The sequence below is a fragment of the Spermophilus citellus genome (genome assembly GCF_964194105.1).
Source record: "Spermophilus citellus genome assembly, chromosome: 13".
Lineage (NCBI taxonomy): Eukaryota > Metazoa > Chordata > Mammalia > Rodentia > Sciuridae > Spermophilus > Spermophilus citellus.
The window spans coordinates 4,470,583-4,495,824 of NC_138193.1; the positions used below are offsets into that span (position 1 = coordinate 4,470,583).

Genomic DNA, 25,242 nt, shown 5'->3' on the forward strand with positions numbered 1-25,242 from the left:
TGATGGGATTTTAATTGGAATCACATTGAACCTGTATAGTGCTTTGGGTAGTATGGCCATTTTAACAGTATTAATTTTGCCTATCCAAGAGCATGGGAGATCTTTCCATCTTTGAAGGTCTGCTTCAATTTCTTTCTTTAGTGTTCTGTAGTTTTCATTGTAGAAGTCTTTCACCTCTTTTGTTAAATTGATTCCCAAGGTTTTTTGTTGTTTTGTTTTTCTGAGGCTATTGTGAATGGGGTAGTTTTCCTACTTTCTCTAGAGGATTCATCACTGCTGTATAGAAATGCATTTAATTTATGGGTATTGATTTTTATATCCTGATACTTTGCTGAATTCATTAATTAATTATAAAAGTTTTCTGGTAGGGTTTTTTGGATCCTCTATATTGTCAGCAAATAATGATAGTTTTGAGTTCTTCTTTTCCTATTTGTATCCCTTTAATTTCTTTCATCTAATTGCTCTGGCTAGAGATTTAAGGACTATGTTGAATGGAAGTGGTGAAAGAGGGCATCTCTCTTGTTCCAGTTTTTAGAGGTAATGCTTCCAATTTTTTGCCATTTAGATTGATGTTGCCACATGTGATTGATTAGTCACATGTGACCATTGTCTGGTGGACAATGCAGACAAAAAGCATTTATATCACGGTAGAAAGTTGTTTTTGGACAGTCTAGCTTGGTACTTTCTGTAAGAAGATTATGGATGACAGAAGAAACCGGGTAATCTTTTGTGGGGGTCATTCACTTTTAAGTTTCACTCTAAATCCCAGCCTTCTGCTTTTCCCCAAATTTCGGAGGTTTTCTTGAAGTTTTTTGAAGCTATTTGATATTCTTCCAGGCTCTAAAAACTGTATTTTAAAAGATCACAGTGGGTAGGAAGCACTTGTGGAAGGGTGGAGTTGTGTGTGCATGATGCTCTTACAGTTGTACACTATTTCCATAGGGCAAGATGGAGACATATATTGTGTGCTGAATAGATTTTCAGTTGTGTGCTTACATCAGGTCATACTGTTATCAGGAACTATAAATATTTCTGGCACTCATAAGGTGTTTTTTTTTTTTTTTTTTTTGAGGACTCCAGGTGTGGTGTGGTGGTGTGATAGTTTAACCTGTGGTGCTTTGGCTTGTTCCTGTTATCCTTGGGTGCTTGGCAGTGTCAGTCACTGCCATTCTCACTTGAGTTTAGGTTAACAGTGATGGTAATTATGAATGTAAATTCTAGGCTCCTGTCTTTCCAGTTTCCTCAAAGGATTCTTGGGTAGATTACTATCCGTCAGATGTTGGCATAATACCTACCTGAGCAGGAACAGATCTGTGAGGAAGCTCTGGGAGGCTGTTCTCTCATTGCTGTCACAATTATTCATCTCATATTTGCTGAAAATAGGGTGTGTGTGAATTTGCCATGATACTCTTCCCTGCTATTCCAGCTCCCTGATAGTGTTGACTGAGCAAATACTTTACAAAAGCACAAATACTTTATTCCTTATCTCAATGAGTTTATCACCCAACAAAGATGATCACTGCAAGCATATATGTTCCTAGTTCCCTCAGAGTATAAGATAATTGGTGCTATATGTTACAGAGGTGGTTTAGACAATGAAAGTTCTATAGCAAGGAAGCAGGAACATTTTTGAAAATAAGAGAATGATAAAGAGGGAGAAATGGTGGTTCAAGGACAAGAAGTCTTGAATGCCAGCCTAAGGCTTTTGAAAATTCTTCTCCATGGAGTGTGTGGGTTTTAAAGGTACAATCTGACTCAGTGGGTAATTTTAGGAAGATGAGAATTGATTTAATGTGCAGTCAAGAGAAAGTCTTAATAGTCTGAATTAACATCTCTGTCCATCTATTACAAGGTTGCCAAAGCCTGAACTAGAGTGAGAACAAAGGATAGGGAAAGGAAAGGAGAGCAGAGGAGGCCTTACCAGGATTGGGTGGCTAATTTGGCTAGTTTTGCAAAATGGGGAAGCTGGTTTCAATTGAAATCTGTGTCAGGTGGAAAAGCAGGCAGATAGAACAAGGAGGTACAGTGTGGAATAGGAGTTATTGGTTTAGAGAAACTGCTCACGCACAGGTGGGTATGTATGTTATCATCCAGATAACAACAGCAGGGTCTCTGTTTTAACAAGCAGAGCAAGTTTGTCAAATGGAAGGGATATCCCACTGCAGCACAGGAGTAGGAAGTACATGGTCAGAAAGTTAGAATGCGTCCTAGTGAAAGTTCCCAATATTTTAATATTCTTAAGAGATGGAGAAACAAGGGAACTGGGTACAGTTGTGTCTTGATGCCTGTGGAGAAGGATCTTAAGAAAAGCTTAAACTGAGCATAGATGCAGACTCATAAGCTGATAAGGAGTTGAGGGAACCTGTATCTATATAAAACTCATCCCAGAAGGTTGCCAGTGAAGATAAAGAAAGCATGAAGACACCATGCTGTCAGGTGAAGGATTGTTTAAGTATCTCATGTGGCCAGTTAGATATAGATCTGTAAAGCCACAGAGATAGTGAGCTCCTACCATTAGTGAGGAATTAAAGAACTGGAAGTGGATGAGCTATGAAAGAAATTGAGTGGGTGAGGCTCCCCTGTTCTTCCCCTTATATCCTTTCTCGTATCCAAGTATGTCCCTATTACTCCTATACAGTGATGGAAGTTTGGTTGCTATTATAGGCATTTCTTGTTCTTGATGAATTAAGGAAGCTGTCTTGTTTTCCAAGTAGGTAATATTACCGTTTCCTTACAATCCGGCTCTTTGCTAAGCACAACATAAAATTTAGGCTTTTCTGTGTCCATGAAACAGGAGTGAATTTGCTTGTGGGCACAGAGAGTGGCCTGATGCTGCTGGACAGAAGTGGCCAAGGGAAGGTATATCCTCTGATCAATCGAAGACGGTTTCAGCAAATGGATGTACTCGAGGGCTTAAATGTCTTGGTGACAATTTCTGGTAAGTCTGTTTAGTAAAGCAGAATCTAAGACACTGTTTACATTTTAACGTTACGTGCTAAATCTTAGCACATTTCCTGATGTACTGATTAAAAGAGATATAACTCTATTGCAGATTTACAGTAATATGAGAGGAAGATGTACACAGCTTTGACACACCTATTTTCCCCTATTAACATATTTTATTAGTGTGGTACATTTGTACACTTTATTATGTAATAATAATTCATTAGTATTAACTAAATATATAGTTTATATTAGGAAAAACATTTTGTGTGGTTTATTTTTTAGTGGTTTTGACAAACATATGATGACATGTGTATTAGTCAGCTTTGCATTGCTGTGACCAAAATACCTGACAAGAACAACTTAGAGGGCAGGTTCAGGCATGAATTTCAGAGCTTTTTAGTCCGTGGTCACCCTACTCTGTTGTTCTGGGTCCAAGGTGAGGCAGAACATTGTAGTAGAAGGGAGTGGCAGAGGAAAGCTACTCAGCTCATGGCTGTGGTGGACCAGAGGGAAAGACAGAGATAAGATACATTCTAAGGCTATACCACCAGTAATCTACTTTAGTCACACTCTGCCTACTGCTATTACCACTCAGTAGTCCATTCACGTTATGAATCCATGTAATCAATTAATCTACTGATCAGATTACAGGTGTCATAATCTAATCATTTCATCTCTGAACATTCTTAAATTACCTAACACACAAATTTTGGGGGTAAAATATCCCAACCAAAACAACCCATATCTGGTATTATTGTACCCTTTAGACTAGTTTAAGTTCCTTAAAACCCCTCATTCATCCTTCCTCTTGAGGCCTTGGCCATAAGTGATCTATTGTTATCGTGGCTTTTCCTTTTTAAGGATGACATATAATTATAATCATGTAGTATGTAGGTGTGTATAACTTGATAACTTCACTTATTAAAAGACATTTTGGTTGCTTCCAGGCTTTGGCAATTATGTATAAAATTGCCATATAAATATTTGTGTGCAACTCTTTGCATGGACATAAGCTTTCACCTTGTATGTTTTGTAAACACAAGTACAACTAACTAGGACACATGGAAAGACTATATTTAGCTTTGTAAGAAACTACCAGGCTGCCTTCCAAAGCAGCTGTATCATTTTTGCATCCCACAGGCAATGAATGAGAGTTTCTTGCTCCACATTCCCTTCATAATTCAGCATTGTCGGTATTTTAGATTTTAGAGGTACTGAGAGGATAGCACTACAAGTGTTATCTTGTTTTAATTTGTGGTTTCCTAGTGATATACAGTGTTGAACTTCTTTAGGCCATTTGGTAACTGGGATGCTTGTTTTCCTATTGTTGAGTTTTAAGAATTCTTAGAATAATTTGGATAGAAGTTTTTTTTCATATTTTTTTTTATTGATACATTATAGTGTACATAATGGTGAGATTTGTCACGTTATACATGCACACAGTATAACCATATAATTTGGCCAATATCATTCCCCAGTGGAAAGAAATCTTTATCAAATAAGTGTTTTTGAAATATTTTCTTCCTGCCTGTAGCTTATCTGCACATTCTCTTGAGCATTGTCCTTTGCAGATGTTTTAAATTTTAATGAAGCCCAACTTATAATTTTTTTCTTTGATGTATTGTGCTTTTGGTGTTTTATCTAAAATTATCGTCAAATCCAAGGTTTTTAAAAAAAGACTTTGCTTTCTCCATTGAATGTCTTTGTTCCTTCATTAAAGATTTGTTCACAGTGATTGTGTGGGTCTGTTTGAGGATATCCATTTTGTTCCACATGATCTCTTTGTTGCCAGCCTCATTGTCTTGATTCCTATAGATGTGCAGTATAAGTCAGGAATTGTCTACACTTTAAAAAAAAAAAAACATTATGTTGACTGCATTGTCTCTCCATTTAAATTTTAGAGTCAGTTTAACAGAATAACTTGCTGTGATTTTCATTAGAATTGCATTAAATCTGTAGATGAGGTTGGGAAGAACTGACAGCTTGATAATGTTGGGTCTTCCTGTTCATGAACATGGAATCTCTCCCCATTTATTTGATTCCTTGAAACTTTTTATCAGAATATTATTGTTTTCCTCAAATCTCAGAATGGTCTATTTTATTAGATTTATACCTGTTTCATTTTGGTACTAATGTAAATGACGTTTTTAATTTCAAATTATACTTACTTGTTGCTAGTATGTAGGGAAATAATTAACTTTTGTGTAATAAGCTTGTATCCTGCAACTTCACTATAATTGTTTGATAGTTTGAGGAATTTTTTGTTTGTGGGTTGTTTTGTTTTGATTTTTGCTGATTCTTTGGTATTTTTTTACTTATAAACAAACATAGTAATTTTATTTCTTCCTTCTCAATTCTTATTTATTTCCCTTGTTTTTAGACTTACAGCATTAGGTTGGATACCCAATATTATGTCTAGTAAGAAATGTGAGAGGAGTCCTCCTTCCCATATTTCTAAATATCAGAGGGGAATCATCTAGTTTCTAACCATTAAGACTGATGTGCTTTATCAAACTGAGGCATTTCCCTTCTGTATTCCCTAGAGTTTTTTCCAATGAGTATGTTTTGATTTTTTTGATATGATAGCTCCTGTTTTTTCCTCTAGTCTGTTGGCAGTGTGTAGCTGCCCTTGCTTATCATCAATTTTTGTTGCTTGTAGCCATAGTTGGTTCCCCTTTGTCCCTATGTGTGACTGTGCCACAGTTTATTTACTCATTTTGCCATTGATAGAAAGATGTATGTTGTTTCCTCTCTGGAGGCTCTTGTGCACACATTTGTTGATGTATTGGGATATTCAGAAAACTCATTATTTTGAGAAGAGAAGGCATTGTACTTTAGGTAGGGCATGCATATATTTTAGATTAATAGATAATACCCAACTCTTCAGAATTACTCAGCAGTAGTTTATGAAGTTTCTAGTTGCTCCACACTTTGCCTGACCTTTTAATTCTAGACATTCTGATACATGTTTTAAAATTTTATTTCATGGTTTTAATGTACTTTCAGCTATTAACCACAAGCACCTTTGTGAAGTATATGAGCCTATTCTAGTTCTTGCCTGGTTTTTCTATATGGTTATCTCTATTTGATTTATAGGAGTTTATTACATAATCTAGATATCATCTATTCAAGTGGTTTGAATCTTCCCCCAGTTGCTTGGGGGATTGATTTAATCCCTGTGCTTATCTGTCAAATTGAAAAAACAACTACTTTAGAGAGTTTTGAGGGACAGATGGTGTAATACATGTGAAAGCATATTATAAGCTTTATTGGTTGTGTTGTTGTACAGGTGTGAGGAGAAGCAAGCAAGCAGTTACTTCAGCAGGTCACACCAGCTGAGTGTTCCCTAATTCTGTTCATTTCTGAAAGTATCTACTGGAGGTGGCATCACATTGCACACAGATTGAAGGCTCATTTGTACAAGACCCTCTATCCTATATCTCCTTTGGACACCAGTTACACATCCAGGACCCAAGAACTTGTTATAAAATTGGGCTTCCAACAACCAGCTCCTTGGGTTTGATTGATTTTTCTGGCAAACAACTCAGAGAAAGATGTTTGCTGTATATTACAAAGGATACAGATGCAGAAATGCATAGTGTGAGATAAAAAAGAAAGGTCACAAGACTTCTGGGCACTTTTTTATGAAACATGTGGCTCCTTTTTGGTATTTGTTTAAGCATACCATTTCTCAGGAATCTCCAGTGTGTTCAGCTATCTAGAAGTTCATCTGAGCTCTGTACTTTTAAAGAACCTTTATTAGATAGGCATGATTGACTAAATCATTGGACAGTGAAGATGAACTTAACCTTCACCCACTCTTCCTTCCCTGGATGGTGGGGGGTAGGGCTAAAAGTCCCAACTTCTAATTCTGCAGTGGTCTTCCTGATGGCCATCCCGATTCTGAAGCTACCCAGGGGCTGCCAGCCTCTAGCCAGTTATCAACACCCAAATAGACACATTATCACTTTGAAGATTCTAAGGAATTTGCCAGGAAACAGGGAAAGTATGTATTTCACAATGTCACAGTATTCCTACTGGTTTAATGGTAACTATCCATCTATATAAGTGTGAGTTCATTATTTTTAAACCTTTCCTTTTAGCCATGCCTATACCCATTGATAATTATGTAGGAGGTTCAAAAGCCCACCTGAAGAGCTTTTAAACTGAATCTCTGGTTACACTTAGATGCAAAATAATCTCTTGGAAATGATATTTGGTATTCATAGAAGTTTATTTCATTTGCTATTGTTATTGATGATACCTATTTATATTTATTTTGCTAGGCAAAAAGGATAAATTACGTGTCTACTATTTGTCCTGGTTAAGAAATAAAATACTTCACAATGATCCCGAAGTTGAAAAGAAGCAAGGGTGGACAACCGTAGGTGATTTGGAAGGATGTGTACATTATAAAGTTGGTAAGTTCCAGTGGGGGCCTAAGTGTTTTGCTTTTCCAGAGATGAATTAGGGTTAAGTTTATAATTAGGGTTTAAGTTTATATTCATGTATTCTTTGAAACTTGCTTCTGAAATGTGTGGCTCCTTTCTGATATTCTGTTTTGAAGGCTTCTTCTAATCTTGAATTCTTATTTAGACATCGTATTACTGCCACGTGTACCTATGAGCTTAACAGTTTGTTCCCTCCGCTTGCTCTGTCCTTAGTCCCCCCCCCCCCCCCCAACCAAGATGTGATTCAAAGTAATTTCTTTAAGGAAGCCTTGCCAAATGAAAGCCAGTTGACATGGAGTCCTTCTTATATACCAACTCATTCTTCATTTAGAGGACTGTGGGTCCTTGACATCAATGATAGAACACTTGGGTGATCCATATAGAGTCGTGGCTTATTGTTTTTAATTAAGTGCACTGCACAACGCTGCCATGCTCGTAACTAGCAAACGCTTCTAGTTGGCCAGTCCATGTTTCATGGGAACTGATTGTTGTCCCCACTCCTGTCCCTTTTGGTATGTAGGCATTGATTTTTATGAAGTGAAATCTTTTTTGTTTGTTTTTTCTCCCATTTTTTTTATTAGTATATTATCGTTGTACATATTGATGGGATTTGTTGTTACATATTTGTACACGCACACATAATAACAATATAATTTGGCCAATATCACTCCCCAGCACTTTCCCCCTCCTTTCCTCCCCTGTTCCTTTCCTCTACTCTAATGTTCTCAACTTGATTTGGAATTTCATTTTCACCATTTAAAAAAATAAAAAGATGACCATGATACAAGGAAGAACCATTAAATGATTATGTGAGTGAAAAATACATCCAAGGAGAAGGAGTTGGTGTTAAAAGGAAAAGAATAGAATAAAGGATCTAGTATATATATAAAAAAATTCCATGATAAAGACCAGTCACACATCATATGCAAATGTCTTATTGGCTCTGTAGAGAAAGATGCCTAAATAGGTCTGATTAGACAAGGTATCAAGAGACTCTGCCAGTCCTGTTGAGCTTTTATTATTTATTTATTTATTTTTCTTTAGAATTTTTTTTTATAATTTTTAATTTGTTTTAATTAGTTACACATGACAGCACAATGATCTTGACATACCATACATTGAATCAGATGGGATATAATTTCTCATTTTTCTGAGTGTACAGGTTGCAGAATCACATTAGTCATGCAGTCACGTATATATACACACAGCAATAATAATAATCTATTTTATTCTGCTGTCCTTCCTTTCCCCCCTTCCCCTCCACTCCCTAATCTAATATGACACAATGAAGTGAAATCTTACAGGAACAAAACCAAAGTCATTATTACATATGAAAAGGGGAAATAATGGACCTTAGCCAAGGCAAAGTTTTATGGGAATAATAATATATTCTAATGGATTTGAAACAGGAGGTTGGTCTAGGACTGATTAACATTAGGAATTCATTGAACATTGATTTCTGCTTGCATGTTTTTTGTTTTCTGTGCTTCTGCAGGTGCATACTATACTGAGTCCCTTTGTTCCCGTAATATAATATGGGAACATAATATAATATATATAATATAATACAACTTAATATAATATAATAATATCAGGCATATTATGATACTTGACACTGCAAAGTTTCTGTAGTCTATCTAAAACACCCAGCTCATTGGTTAATAATGATTCAGAGATACGGAGATAGTATTATTTCTTAGGTGTAGATTTGAGGACGAGAGTTCTCTGTATTGTGTTTTTATGATATACTTTTATTTGTTGAGGTATAACTAAAGGTTAAATTTAATGAACTTCTCATAACAGCTCAATTAAACATGAATAGATTATCCTACAGGGGAGCTAGAGGCAATAGTGTTATATTATACTGGGATTTTCATCAGAACAAAACAATAGTCTTAAAGCCTGCTGTTCTTACAGAATGAATCACAGATATTTTCTGGAGATAAGTATAACTAACTATATTCATTAACTTGAATATAGTTGCCACCAGGAACAGGGGGCTGTTTTAGAATAACAAACTGCATGGTACTGGCCTAAAAACATATCGCTGAATAGTACAGAATAGAAGACACAGAGACAAGCCCATGCATCTTTGTTGATCCTCAACGAAGGTGCCAAAAACATACACTGGAGAAAAGAACCTCTTTAAGACAAATTGTGATGGAAAAATTGGTTAACCCTATATGGAAGAATGAAATTAGAATCTTATTTCTCACTCTGCACAAAAATCCACTCAAAATGGATTAAAGGCCTAGGAGTTAGACCAGAAAATATAAGGTCAGCACTCCAGTCTTTAGGTACAGATGATGACTTTCTCAATAGGACTGCTGAAACTCAAGAAATAATGCCAAGAGAGTTAATACATGGAATGACGTCAAATTAAAAGGCTTCTGCACAACAAAGGAAACAACTAGCAATTTGGAGAGAGAACCTATGGAATGGGAGAAAAATCTTTTCTAGCTACTCTTCTGACAGAGGATTAATATATAGAATATATAAAAAATACTCCAAAAACATCACACCAAAGAAACAAATAGCCCAATTAATAAATGGGCAAATGAACTAAACAGATACTTTTCAAAAGAAGAAATATAGATGGTCAACAAATAATATGAAAAAATGTTCAACATCAATAGTAATTACGGAAAAACAAATAAAAACTACACTAAGGTTTTATCTCTTACGAGTCAAAATGGCCGTCATCAAGAATACAAACAATAATAAATGGTGGAGAGGATGTGGAGACCAAGGAGCATTTACACTGGTGTTAGGACCATAAATTAGTAGAACCACTATGGAAATTGGTATGGCGCTTCCTCAGAAAACTATGCATGAAATTACCATATGATCCAGCTATATATCACTCCTCAGTATTTATCTTGAAAATTAAAAGTCATTATAGTACAGTGATACATGCATACTTATGTTCATAGCAGCCCAGTTCACAACAGCCAAACTATGGAACCAGCCCAGGTGTCCATCAGCTGATGAAAGGATAAAGAAAATGTGGTATATATACATAGTGGAGTTTGTGTAGCCATAAATAAAATGAAATTATGTCATATTCAGGGAAATGGATGGGTATAGAGACCATTATGATAAGCAAAATAAGCCAAACTCAGAAAGTGAAGGGTTGAATGTTTTCTTTCATATGTGGAAGTTAGAGACAAAAAGGAAGCCAGGCTTGGTGGTAATCCCAGCATCTCAGAAGGCTGAGGCAGAAGATCACAGGTTTGAAGACAACCTCAGCAACTTAATGAGACCATGATTCAAAATAAAAGGGCTGGAGATGTGTCTTAGTGATTAAGCACCCTTGGATTCCATTCTTGGTACCCCACACCCACACTCCCATTACCCTCCATAAAAAGAGGAAAAAGGAAAAGAAAGGTGGAAGGAGTGGGGAGCTCATGAAAATCAAAGGGAGATTAGTAGAGGAAAGTAACAAAATGGGGAAGAGGAAAGGAAAGAGGGAGGGGGGAAATTCTGGGCAGTGATTTTGGATAAATGATATTGTGTGCATGTACCAATATGTAAACATCAGATCCCATCACTATAATGCACCAATAAAAAATGTGGAAAGAGAAAAAAAGGAACAGTTTATTTCGATTAATTTTAAAGTTTATTTAGACTAATTAAAATTAAGTCAACCTTGAAATTTAATTCCTCTGTTATCCTAGTACGTGCCTAATAGACATTTTTGGCTAGTATCTGTCTGCCATTGGTAGTACAGACAAAAGCATTTCCAACATTTCAGAAGATGCTTTTAAACAGGACTGGTTTGGATAATCTCTTATAATCCTTTTGTCTTAAAGTTAATGACTTAACTCAGGTGATCATACATGGAGTTTAATAAAGAAAAGGTATCAAGTTAACAAGCACCCCTTCATGCACAAAGAATCACATAATAGCAAAGTAAAGTAGCTTGTATAGAAGCCACCAGTGTATCTGCATCAGAGTAGTAAATCGTGTGTAGTCTTGGACCTATGTGAAGGAACCAAAGCAACTATGGAAAGGTTGCAGGTTTTCTTTGGGGTTGAAAAGAGATGCATTTTGCCACTTCTTTTCTGATGTAGAACTTGGTAGAATTCTAGAAATAATTATCACTGTAGATGAGGAAATGACCTGGTGTGATACGTTCATCTTGTGCACAGATTCTTCTATTAATAGAATTCACTACTCGGAAGTATTTTGGTTTAACTTCTTGTTCCTCAGTCTGTGGGAGCCCATGTGGAACTTGGGGAAAGCAGCATGGAAGACTTGACCTCTTTTTATGTGATTCTGGAGCCTCTAGACTGATTAACTGTCATTATCCTTATGAAGCAATGCTAAGCCTTAAGGACTTCTAAGATCCTATGCCTGGCATTGTCCTTGATAGTACAATATTTGGACTCTATGAAGACTAGGAACATTAGTGAAAACATTCACTAATAGTATCCAAACTATTGGAATTGAATCCAATACAACATTTAAAGAAAGGTGGGAAAACATGGATTATACATTAAAGAATTTGGGAAAGGAAAGTGTATAGCTTGATGTCTATTTGAATTTGCCCCTTTCCTGGTTTGGATGAATCAATGGAATACATATTTATAAAGTTTGTAGAAGTTAGAGTTCTGTGTTGATACTGATAATGTGCCTCTCTTTTTTTATATATTTGTTTTTCAGTAAAATATGAAAGGATCAAATTTCTTGTAATAGCTTTGAAGAGTTCTGTGGAAGTCTATGCGTGGGCCCCTAAGCCATATCACAAATTCATGGCCTTTAAGGTAATATCATCAAGTACATTTAAAAATAGCACCAGCCATCCAAGCTGCAACCAAGAGCCAGGGATCAGTTTTAAAAATCTGAGCAGTTAAAATTAGCACTATAAAGCTGTGTGCTAATAGACAGCCATAAGAGAGGCCATTTCTAATATAATGTAATAAGCTTAGTCAACTGTTTTCTAAGCCCTCAGTAACTGATGTGTTAGTACAGTAACAGGAAAAGACAAAACACCTCTTCCACCCTCCATTAAAGACATGGATGCGTATAAAGATCAAGCAGTTCTAAAGCATAGCTGTTCATCAGAGTATTAATTAAAATTATTAATATTGTGTATTATGCATTAAGTGGGAAAAAATTAAAAATATGTATAATATGGTTCTGTTTTACTTAAATTCTAAAAATGCAGTTAAACATCCAAACTTTAAAATTAAAGATGTTTTTGCCATTTTACAAGTACCGTTTCAGGAAGGTAAATGAATGAGCACTATGTTTTACAATTAGGACTGTTTCCACTTGTGAGTTCACACATACTGTCATGTAACTAACTGATCACAGATATACCTCTGGTGGTTATATTTGTTTTTGAGGTGTGGATTTGAACCTAGTGCCTCACACATGCTAGACAAGACCTTTATCATTGAGCTATACTACCAGCCCTGGTGGTTAGGTTTCTAAGGTATGAATAAATTTTTAGTGGACTACAGTCTTTATTTAAATAAAGTTTTTTAGAAATAGTCTATGGAAGATTAGCAATCATTTTTTATTTGTATTCTTAATAATTCTTTCATAACTTAGTTTATACTAAATATAAATGTATGAATAAGAATACTGTCTTGGACCATTTTAGCACAGGTCAAGAAATTAAGAAATTTTCGACCCAAATAATTATATTAAAATAGTTTTGATATATTTTATTGGAGGGGTAAATTTTAGTTATTTGGAAATTTTATATTTTTGATTGCTTGTTGCGTGATTACCTAATGAAGCAGGATAAATGAGGCTATTATGTTGGTTTAATAAGTAAATTCTAGTGTTATTGAATAAAGATAACCCATTATGAAATGACATCAGTTTCTGTGATTTGGTCTTTATACTAGTTGCTTTTACAAATATTACCTTTTTTATATCTGTTTCATCTTCATCCCAGTCCTGTGAGCTGTTAGTGCTAATGTTAATGAAGAGCTAACGCTGGGCACTACATATATGCTGTGCAGTAGTACATCATAGTACTGTCACCCTATCAGTCTTGGTCATAAAATTTCAGCAGGAGTCTTTATAGTGCACATATTGGTAAGGGTGACAGCACTGGCCAGACTCTCAGCATATGACTCTACAGCTCCTCTCTTCACCACCCGCATTTGAATAGAGCTGTTATGCTGCAGAAAGTCCTGTGTCACTTTACACGTTTTTCCTACCAAGACTGTACGATAGAAAGTGACAGTGCAGAATGCTTGGACTGGGTAGGAGAGATTGAGGACATGGTTTCCCAGATGGAAAACTATGTTGTCGCCTCACTACCTGGACTGAGCACCTTGGTTCCTGCTTCTCTAGTGTCATCTGAGAGGTATAAGTTCTATTTCACCTTACTGTTTCTTTCTTGGTTATTTCTTTGTAGTCATTTGGAGAATTGGTACATAAGCCATTACTAGTGGATCTCACTGTTGAGGAAGGCCAGAGGTTGAAAGTGATCTATGGATCCAGTGCTGGATTCCATGCTGTTGATGTGGATTCAGGATCAGTCTATGACATTTATCTACCAACACATGTAAGAAAGAACCCACACTCTATGGTTGGTTGACTGGCTTCATTTTGTTTTGACTTTTTCCTTTTACTCTGCTTAGTGAACTAACACAGCAGGGTTTCCTCATTTCCCCTTGATGTGGGGGTGAGTATTTAAGTTATATACCATTTTTCTTAGCTCCATGCTCTGAGAAAAGTGGAAATATCCTTTTCTGGCTCTCTGAAGCCCTGCTGAAAACTTCTCAGCCCTTGCTTTGACTAACATGGGGTGAATTTGGGTGATTGCTGGCAGACCAGAACACTTATGGGATGGGAGAGGTTCTCAAGTGGAGCCTACTACTCAAATGAGTTTCAGGGGCCTGAGGAAATGTGTCAGTGGAGTATATGACCTGTAAACAGTAGACTTGGGATACATGTCACATGGATTTTCCAGAATGTTACCTCTTTGCTATATATGTCACCAGGGATATGGTACCAGTGCACTCACTAGGCAGTCTTATTGACCACTTTGACAGTGCTGGAAATAGCTACACACATGCTTCCCTGTGCTCTATTCCTCTTCTCTAGATCCAGTGTAGCATCAAACCCCATGCAATTATTATCCTCCCTAACACGGATGGGATGGAGCTTCTGGTGTGCTATGAAGATGAGGGGGTTTATGTGAACACATATGGAAGGATCACCAAGGATGTGGTTCTGCAGTGGGGAGAGATGCCAACATCTGTAGGTACGTAGCACCTGGGATTGGGAGCATTTATGAAAGTGGAGTCTTTTCTAAGACTGCATCTGTTTCTCATACTAATTTTGCATTTAGTGGAGTTGTTGGCAATAGGAGTGAAAGAGTGAAAAGCTAGATTGTAAACCATGGAAATAGGATGATCATAGATCTATTTTAGAACAAACTCCCAAGTAATTTGTATGGTGGTGGGGGTGGGGGGGATAAGGTACTGGGGATTTTACCTAGGCACACTAGGCTAGGCAAGCACTGTGCCTCTGAACTATACCTCCAGCCCAGCTCATACATACTGTTTAAAAACTGTTACCACAGTCTCACATTTAATCCTTGAGACTTCCAGAGAAAATCGGCATGTGTTTTTTGTTTTGTTTTAACTGCTTTGTGGGAAGTATAGAGAGAGAGAAAACTTACTCTTGGGTAGCTCTGCCATAACTAGAAGCACTGTTGGCACTCAGAAACAGAGGCTGGTATGGAAGTTTTAGTAGCTTTGTGTTTATACTCCAGACTGTCCTGGTTTTGTTGCAGTGAAGTCCCTATATCTGTCTACTCAAAGTTTCTGACCCTTACCTTCTCATGACTGGAATGATAAAAACATGCACTGAAGCTCTGCATTTGGTGGGCCATTTCTGAAGATAAGCATAAGGGAAATTAGTTCAGCAGAGGTAGACTAGAGGTTACAGAATCCTTAAAAACAAAATCCTCAAATACTAGGGCTTTAGGGGTATGTTTGTGTGTGTGTACATACGTGTACATATATATCACATAAGGTTGTTTTCTTACCTTTAACAATTTGTATTTTCCCCTCCCTGAAAGCATATATTCGGTCCAATCAGACAATGGGCTGGGGCGAGAAGGCCATAGAGATCCGATCTGTGGAAACTGGTCACTTGGATGGTGTGTTTATGCACAAAAGGGCTCAGAGACTAAAATTCTTATGTGAACGCAATGACAAGGTAATGTTACCTTATGTTATTGGCTTTCTTTCAGTTTGTATTGTTTCTTAGCAATGGTGTATTTTCCATGGAGTTTGGTGATGGACTACAATTTTGATAGATTCTGAAGTAAATTAAATTAATTAAATTTTTCACTGTCGTGTTTGGGGTATGTTTGTGTGGTTTGGAGTGCTGGAAGGTACTGAAAGGCCTGGTAACTGCTCCTTCTCTTTCTTTTGCAGGTGTTCTTTGCCTCTGTTCGGTCTGGTGGCAGCAGTCAGGTTTATTTCATGACATTAGGCAGGACTTCTCTTCTGAGCTGGTAGAAGCAGTGTGATCTGGGTATTGCTGATCTCTAAAGTCTTCAGGATCCTGAGAACTTGGAATTCCTTGCAACTGGAGCTTGGAGCTGCACCGGTGTAGCCAGGACAGTTGTGTGTGCAGGCCTCACGTGTTGGTCCTCTCTCCCTTCCTTCCTACTCCTCTCTTTGACAGTTTATTCCTGTTTTCTTCTTTTCCCCTCTTAAAAATAAATCAAGGCTGCATTGCAGCTGGTGCTGTTCAGATTCTACCATCGGTGCTAGAAGTGTTTGGGGTTGAGCATCAGACTGGAAAGAACCCCTTTCCTACAGCTCCAGAATTCCTTGTCTCTGAATAACTCTGTCCTATGGGTGTCTGAAGGTGGCGACAATGAACACGCCATCAGTTTTGTTGGCAATGGGCACAAGGAGGTGAAAAGTGGTGGTGTAAGGAGCAGTTTGCTGAAGCAGAGAGCAGATTTAATATAGTAACATTAACAATGTATTTAATGACATTTCTTTTTTGTAATGTGACAATATGTGGACAAAGAAGAAGGTGCAGGTCTAAGAAGTTAATATTTATAAAATGTGAAAGACACAGTTACTAGGATAACTTTTTTTGTGGGTGGGGTTTGGGGTGGGGTGGATTAAGGGGTCCCATTTTGTTTCTTTGAATTTTGGGGGGGTAGGGTGTCCTGGCCAAGAAATCAGTCGTTTTTCTGTGTACCAAGTTTTGCCTAAATCATGTGCAAATGGTTCTAAAAAAAGAAAAAAGAAAAAGAGAACGTGTGCATTTTGTATTAACGGCCAGAACTTTGTTGTGTGACAGTATTAGCACTGCCTCAGTTGAAGGTTTAATTTTTGTTTAAACCTAGAAGTGCAACAGCAGTTTTACCACAGTCTGCACTTGCAGAAGAAAAAAAAATTCAACCTACATGTTTATTTTTTTGCCTACCTCATTGTTTTTAATGCATTGAGAGGTGATTTAGTTTGTTTTTGGAGGAAAACATTAATGTTTAATTTAATCTTAATACCAAAACTATCAGATTGAGGTTTGTTATTTTTGTCAGAAATCTAAGCAGATGCAAGAAAAACTGTCCATGATGGTGGGAAATAATCCTGTGGCTGATGCAGTTTGCTTTCTAAGCTTAGAAAGCAAAATGCTTTATTTTCATGAGATTCCCCATTAGTGGTTGAAGGGCAACCGTTGCCTACAACACATGAGATCTCTTTGTTTTCCATTGGGGGTCTGGTAGCAGACAGGTGATCATGTTAGAGTAGTCACACAAACTGTTTAGTGTTTCAGGAACCGTTTCTTGGGGGTGAGGATATGTCCCTTTTCTAAAAATGCGATGCACTAAAACTATTTTAAGAATGTAGTTAATTCTACTTATTCATAAAGATGGCATCTTCCTGTGTTTTAGGTGTAATTTGGAAGCCCTGGCTCTTGTCTTCTCACTTGCTCTCTTGTTCTCTGTTTTTTAAACTAATTTTACTTTATGAATATGTTCGTGACATTTGTAATAAATGTCTTGAGTAATGATTTGTTTCATGGCTTCCTGGTCATCTCTCCATTCCTCTAAGGATGCTCGTGTCTTGGTATAGGAACAGTGCTCAGAGCCATGGCTCTGCTGTCTTGCTTCCTCTGGTGTTCAAGTGGGAATATTGCATGATAGCTGCTCTGTTCTTCATTACCCAGACAGAAGCATGATGTTTGTAGGCTTGATCTTCCTTTCTGGTTTTCTTTTATAACATGAAAATGGGGACTGTTTTCTCTTTCCTCCAAAATGTAACAGTTGCCTGCACCTATTTGCCAAGCCTCTGCCCAGCTTCTGTCCCATTTGACACTTATTCTAACAGCTCTCATTCTCATCCTCCTGGTCAGTATTTTTCCCAAAGGCTCTTCTTTAAACCACAAAAATCTGGTTAAAAAGAAAGAAAATACATCTGCTCCCAAACACAGAAGAAGTACCCAGATGTACATACCCATAAAGACTAGATAAGTTGAGAAAGCCTTACTTTCTTAGAAGGACGAGGAGATGGAAATGGTTTTTTCCATGATGTGACTTGTAGTGCTAATGGCCAAAGCAGGAAGAACTGGTCCTTTTCTGTTGGTTAATCTAGTTAACCCAGAGAAGGGTGAAGAATTAATCCCACCAGTGAAAGGAACTTGAAGTAGGCCAGATTCTGTCACCAAAGGACTTCAGTCAGAATCAGATTCCTGATTTGATCTTCTCTCTACATTTAGGCTTTTCAATAGATGGAAGATGCCAAGGTAAACACTCCTATCCAGAGGAGAAGGAATGGTTTAGTTGATTATAGCCCCTTCCTTGGCCTTTAGAGAGCTGTGAAAGATGGGCAGATATCTAAGTGGTATTTGGCACGTGATGAAAATGGTATCTCATTGGAATTTGGAGTGTTTAGAACTTTGCCTCAGGAGGGTGTGGGAAGAGGGTCTAATCTCCTGTCAGCTCTGCCTGTGCTGCTGGCACAGCCCAGGCACACCCTGGGCACTCTCTTAGTATTTGAGTTGAGCATAGTTAAATCCATTGTCAGCTTGATTTACTGAAGTGGGACAGCTGTTTGTCTTTGTGGGATGGGTTCCTGGAGTGGGCTTCTTGGCCTCATCACCTTGTGAACCAAATTGAGTTGCAGCAGTTTAATGCAGAAGCCAGCGAGATTCCTTCATAAAAGATTGTGAGCTATTGAAATCTCAAGATTCTTTTAGAGAAGGAATTATTCCCCTCCCTTCCACAAAAGTGCCAATATGGGGATTTTGCAGAAGCAAACAGTATTCAATTGATATATCAAATGTGGAATGTGAAACTGTTTTGGGAATGCTCTTCGAAACAAGAAAAGCCCAGGTGTGTCCAGGTGTAGCCAGAGCTTCAATAGAACCTTTCTGTAAATCAGAATAACCCTTTTTGTACTGAGTGCAGTGTTTTTACTTTTTTATCATGCACATTTTATGTTGGAGAAAATGTTTACAAAAATGGTTTTGTTATACTAATGTGCATCACATATTTATGGTTTATTTTTAAATGATTTTTATGGATATGTAGGTTATTGACTTAGTTGTAGACACTTACGGTGATTTATAATCCCTAATTTTGCCAATTATAAGTTTGCTAAGTAGTGATACAAACGATAGACAGCATTAAATTCACTAATCATGAGGCTGCAGTGCAGACTGGTGGCAAGTACATGGCCTTTTTTTTTTTTCAGTACAGTTCTAACTTGTCTACTGTGTATTGAGAATTATTGTTGTCCCCATCCCCCCTTTTCCTCTTAAAAATAAAGAAAAATGACACCTTATTTTATGTGGCATGAGTTTCAAATACCTTCTGATGCTTCAGAAATTTCCCTTGTGTGAGCACCCTGTTTTATGTGTAACTCTCCCTCTCATCACCCTCCAGCTGTGTCAGAGTTGGCTTCCAAATATGCTGTCTCCAGCAGCCCTGATGATCACCAGCACAAGTTACAAGAGTAACAGATGTTTGCATGAAGGTCTCAGAAATAGATGAAGAGCTGTCCATCCTCGGTTTTCTGAAGTCAAAATGGGATAGAGCTGATTCTTAAGAAATAAGTTTGGAGTTTTGCAAGTCTGAACTGAATTAAAAAGTAAAATAATATGATATTTTGTACCCAGTAGTACAGTTAAAGTAGCCTTTCTGAATTTGACATATAAATAGCAGATGTAATGTGGAGGCTGAACATGAGCTCATCCATGCCCTGAGGCTCTGCCAGGTACAATTTCTCACCAGCGGTCTGTGCCTTCAGGGCTGTGCATGCTACATCAACCACTGATAAACACTTTGTGCTTAGAAATGACATACTAGAAATGTCATTTCTCTAAGTTTAAAATCAAAATTAAATACCCATGCCACCAGATGAGTAAAATTCATAAATATTATTGCCCCAACAGGATGCCGTATGCTCTTGCTCTTCTTGTCCTACTGGAAGTTTGTTGCAGCTGGTATAGAGGTTTTTTTGATACTGCTGTGGAGTCCTCCTGTTCCATCTTTCCACTGGTTTGGTTGAGATTTCACTTAAAGAAAGCAGCCAGAATCAAATCAGTCCCATAGCTGACACCTGCTCTATACTTTGCCATCACATTCAAAGATGCAGTAAAATTGCTGCTTTGTACCACTTTAAAAAATACTTTAGGAGAAGTAGCTGTAATGTTTTAAAAAGTAAAATGGTTGGGGAAAGTAATTACTACGTTTTCTTAAGCAAGAGGAATGAGTGCTCTTGTATGAGGTTCTCATACCTGGTCTCTCCCTTCATCTTAAGATCGATCATACTGTGTGTGCTTCAATCTTTCAGAAACTCCCATCTTTGGGTTGCCCTAACTTACCTGTGCATGTCCTGTCCTATGCCCTGATGACCTGGCGTGGTGTTCTTTTGTCACTATTTCTTGTTGGATACAGTGTGTGCATATGTTATTTCTCAGATCCAATAACCAGTGAGTCCAGAATTTGTGCTCTGCCCCTCAGAAAACTAGCACACAAACATTTTGCTCATGTTTTGTCAATGAACATGAAATAAAAACTGGGGTTAAATCCAAGAGAAACTGCCCTGCCATGCAGCGTGGGGCTGGTAAGGTAGAGAGCTGAGCCAACCAGCCAGGAGGGATGTGGAGCACCACTAGGCTGGGCTCTAGACTGACCTGTCTATACTCCAGTTGGAATTTGGGTTGTTTGGTAACACTGCAAGGGTTCCATTCCTGATTCCAGTCTGATAGCTTGCGTCCAGAGATTGTGCATTTGATATTTATCTCAATCTAAAAATCTGATAGGGTGTACCTCCCAGGATGTTTGGGGATGGATGTGGATAGAGCAAGGTTCCTGCCAAGAACCCAAACCTGACTACATCCCTTTGATCATCAAGTGAGTTTTTACAGTCAATGATACTGAATAATTTCTTGATGTTTGTAAATAGCTTTACTGAGATATAATTCCCATAGTACAGTTCACCCACCTAAGGTAGAGTTGTGCATCCATCACTGTCATAATTCACAAATCTTACTGCCCCCAACAGGATACCCTATGCCCTTGCTCTTATCCTCTGATCTTCCAACCCTCTCCCCCACGGCTTTGGCTGACCTTCAACCTCCTTGCCATTGTTACGGATGTGCCTCTGGAGACCAGGCTTGACTGTGTTCCTCTGTGACTAGCTTCTTAGCACCATGCTTTTCCATCCACATTGTCCCATGTGTCAGTATTTTTTTTTTTACACTTGGTTCTTAATCTGTGTCACTGGTGTCTGCCTTCAGTTTTAGGGCCAGCTGTGTCACTGACAGCGCACGAGTCCCTCACCTTTAAGCAAAAGCTGAAGTTAATCTTTCATCCCTCAGTTGCAAAACAGTCCAAAAGCAGCCGCAGAAATAGGTTCCTACCAAGGTGCATTGTCATTTGGAGCTTGTTGAAACCCAGGGCTTGCCTCCCTCAAACAGTTTGAATGTCAGGCTCATGATAGGTCAGGTCCAGGGACTCAAGAATTGGACTGCAGACCATTTGGGGAGCCTCCAACCACACCAAGCTAGGACTGGTGGGCATACTCTCTGTGTTTGAAGGTTAGATACGCAGGTTCTCCCAGTTTAATGCGCTTGCTCCTGGGAAGAGATCTAAGGGCTGGCTTGCTTCCTTTTCTCATGTTGGATAGGTGCATGCACCTGTCTGTTTCAAAAGGATCCTCCTGTCTTGTGCCCTGTGTGTTTTATTGGCATCAAGGATGCTTCCTCAGTGTTGCCTCCCAGGAGGCCTCGTGTACCACTCCCACCCCCACTGCAGGGTTCATGGTTGCGTAAGTGTGGGAACTGGTAAACTTCTGGGAAGTTAGTGGCATTTTAGTCAGTTGAACAAGTTGAGCAACCCTCTGTGTACTAGGCAGTCTTAAGGTATGGTGATCCTGTGGGGAAACAGGAGGGCACTAATGAGTAACTAAAACAATGCTTAGTGTATTCTTGAGGATAAAGCAAAGCCTCTTGCTGTGGCTCATAATTTTGTAGCTGCCCGAAAAGCTGATGAGAATTTGGACTTTGTATAAAACAAGTGAGAGATGATGGGTCACACTTGGATACACCTACACTGAGAGCTAGACCAACTGCAACCTCATCATAGGAGAGCAGTCCTGCTGGAAAGGACACTATAAACTAGTTCTGATAAAGATCGGGTGAAAGAAATAACAACAAATAATTAGTAAATGTAGTTATGTAAATCCCTAAATATAGTCAGCTGAGAACTCCAAAGCTTTGGGGATGGTAATGATGACAGTGATGGCGATGGGATTGTGTGTATTTGCTGTGCACCAGACACCAAGCTGAAGGTTTTATACACATTCTCAGCCTGAGGAAGACATTCAGTACCCCCTGTTGGCTTAATTTATTTGGAGAGGCATCAAGTGGCAGAACTAGAAAGAGTGTGTAGAGCTTACAGGGCAGCATCGGCCTGATACAAAAGGAGCAATCAGCTGTCCAGCAGGGTCAAAAAGAAAACCCCGATGGCTGGCCAGGCCCATCCCATTGAGGTAGGCTCGTTGGGATGTAGGGTCTGAGATTCCTCCAGCATCTGCCTACCTGACCGGAATCTGTACGAGGTTTATAAAAAGGAGGAAAATGGTCTATAAACCATTCAAGAATATTTTGAATCTCTATACAAAATGGCCTTGCTATTCCTTATAAATGTGAATGGTCTTGAGCAAATGGGGATTCAGACAACAGTTTCTGGGAGCAGACGTGAGCAAGAGAGAGGACCTGCCCCAGGACCATGAGCACCCTCCCTCTCCAGGGCCTCTCTGTAGAACACTTTGTACATGTGACATCTGGTTCCCAGTGGCGTGGCTAACTCTCTGACAAATTCCTCACTGTGACCAAGTTGGGAACTCTCAGACTTTCCACCACAGAAAATGGGCAGGCCCTGCTGGATATGAAATCAGGCAGTCTTGTCCTCTTGGCCCTGGAGAGCGTTCTTATTTAGCAACCCTCTGGGCTGCAGAAGATGATGACCACCTGTTCCCAGATTTCCAACCCGAATTAAACATGAATGCCAGTATATATAGCAAATGAAAATAACTTATAATGCTCTTCATTTTTTTAACTGCTTTTATTTTTTTAAAATACATGACAGCGGAATGCATTACAATTCTTATTGCACATATCAAACACAATTTTTCATATCTCTGTATATAAAGTATGTTCACACCAATTCATGTCTTCATACATGTACTTTGGATAATGATGTCCATCACATTCCACCATCCTTGCTAACCCCCTGCCCCCTCCCTTCCCCTCCCACCCCTCTACCCTATCTAGAGTTTGTCTATTCCTCCCATGCTCCCTCTCCCTACCTCACAATGAGTCAGTCACCTTATATCAGAGAAAGCATTCGCCATTTGTTTTTTTGGGATTGGCTAACTTCACTTAGCATTATCTAATCCAATTGCATCCCATTTACCTGCAAATGCCATGATTTTATTCTCTTTTATTGCTGAGTAATATTCCATTGTGTATATATGCCACATTTTTTTAATCCACTCATCTACTGAAGAGCATCTGGGTTGGTTCCATAGTCTAGCTATTGTGAATTGTGTTGCTCTAAACATTGATGTGTCTATGTCCCTGTAGTATGCTGTTTTTAAATCCTTTGGGTATAGACCGAGGAGAGGGATAGCTGGGTCAAATGGTGGTTCCATTCTAAGTTTTCCAAGGAATCTCCATACTGCTTTCCATATTGGCTGCACCAATTTCAGTCCCATAAGCAATGTATGAGTGTGCCTTTCCCCCCACATCCTCGCCAACACTTTTTGTTGTTTGTCTTCATAATGGCTGCCATTCTGACTGGAGTGAGATGGTATCTTAGAGTAGTTTTGATTTGTATTTCTCTAATTGCTAGAGATGACGAACATTTTTTCATATATTTGTTGATTGATTGAATATCCTCTTGTCTTACATTAGACAAAGGCACCAAAAACATGCACTGGAGAAAAGATAGCCTCTTCAACAAATGTTGCTGGGAAAACTGGAAATCCATATGCAACAAAATGAAATTAAACTCCTATCTCTCACCATGCACAAAACTCAACTCAAAGTGGATCAAGGACTTAGGAATTAAACCAGAGACCCTCCGTCTAATAGAAGAAAAAGTAGGCCCTAATCTTCATCATGTGGGATTAGGCCCCAACTTCCTTAATAAGACTCCTATAGCATAAGAATTAAAACCAAGAATCAATAAATGGGATGGACTCAAACTAAAAAGTTTCTTCTCAGCAAAAGAAACAATCTGTGAGGTGAATAGAGGGCCTACATCTTGGAAGCAAATTTTTACCCCTCACACATCAGATAGAGCACTAATCTCTAGGGTATATAAAGAACTCAAAAAGCTAAACACCAAAAAAAACCCCAAATAACCCAATCAATAAATGGGCCAAATATATAATTCTCTTTGAAGGTCAAACAATGAGAATAGATAATGCCATGCTTTGGAGTGTGGAGAATCTCTCTGTTGGCAGCAAATTTGCATTTTTAGTTCTATAATGAGAAAATTATGTTGCTCACAGGTATATGATCGTAATTTTTAAATAGTTAATATTCTAAGATAAGAACCTAAAAAATGTAAGAAGCCCATAATGTTGGGGTACTTTTAAAAATTGTAATTGTGAATACTTATTAATTGTACAAATGAACGGTTCCACTGACATTTCCATACAGGCACACATTGTGCTTTGATAACACCCACTTTCTCTTCTCTCTGCTTCCCCTTCTGCCTCCCCACTGTCCCTGGTCCCCTTCCCGCCTCCTGAAAGTCCCTTTTCCACTCTCAGATCTTCTTTTTCCTTTTATCCCCCCCCCACACACACACTTTCCATATATGAGAGAAAGCATGCAATACTTATCTTTCTGTGTCAGGGTTATTTCAGTTAACACAATGTTGCTGTGGTTCCATATCTTTTCCTGAAAATGACATGATTTTAGTCATCTTTATGGCTGAACAATGCCCATTTTGTGTGTGTGTGTATACCATATTTTCTTTTTCCATTTATCTGTTGATGATCACCTAGACTGATTGCATATCTAATAAAAGTTTCTTCTCAGAAATACCTGTAAACCCATGTTTATTGTGAATAGTGCCAACAATAAACATGGGTTTACAGGTATCTCTTTTGTATGCTGACTTTACATTCTTCAGGTATATACCCAGAAGTGGTTTAGTTGGTTTATATTTATCTCATCTTAGTTTTTTGAGGAATCTTCATACTCTTTCCAAAGTGACTGCTAATTTACATTCCCATCAGCAGTGTATAAGGGTTCCTTTATCTCCATATCCTCTCCAATGTTTGTTTTTATTTTGTTGATAGTAGCCATTCCAAGATGGAAT

At 38.2% G+C, this 25,242-nt stretch overlaps 1 protein-coding gene across 36 annotated transcripts in view; it reads left to right on the top strand.

The window, feature by feature from the left end:
- The window catches only part of MAP4K4 (mitogen-activated protein kinase kinase kinase kinase 4), a gene marked incomplete at its 5' end in the record, with an annotated part of 184,358 nt that extends 166,947 nt beyond the window's left edge, over positions 1-17,411 (top strand). For 24 of the 36 annotated variants that reach the window (XM_081264585.1, XM_081264589.1, XM_081264596.1 and 21 more), the window contains 7 exons: positions 2,795-2,938; positions 7,233-7,367; positions 12,063-12,163; positions 13,777-13,950; positions 14,469-14,628; positions 15,451-15,590; positions 15,812-17,411. In XM_081264585.1, coding sequence (XP_081120711.1) covers positions 2,795-2,938; positions 7,233-7,367; positions 12,063-12,163; positions 13,777-13,950; positions 14,469-14,628; positions 15,451-15,590; positions 15,812-15,895 — 938 coding nt within the window. In that variant the 3' untranslated portion in view covers positions 15,896-17,411. The remainder of the gene's footprint in view (positions 1-2,794; positions 2,939-7,232; positions 7,368-12,062; positions 12,164-13,776; positions 13,951-14,468; positions 14,629-15,450; positions 15,591-15,811) is intronic. The other 12 variants (XM_081264615.1, XM_081264592.1, XM_081264608.1 and 9 more) reach the window with 1 other exon arrangement.
- Positions 17,412-25,242: the final 7,831 nt, after the last annotated feature.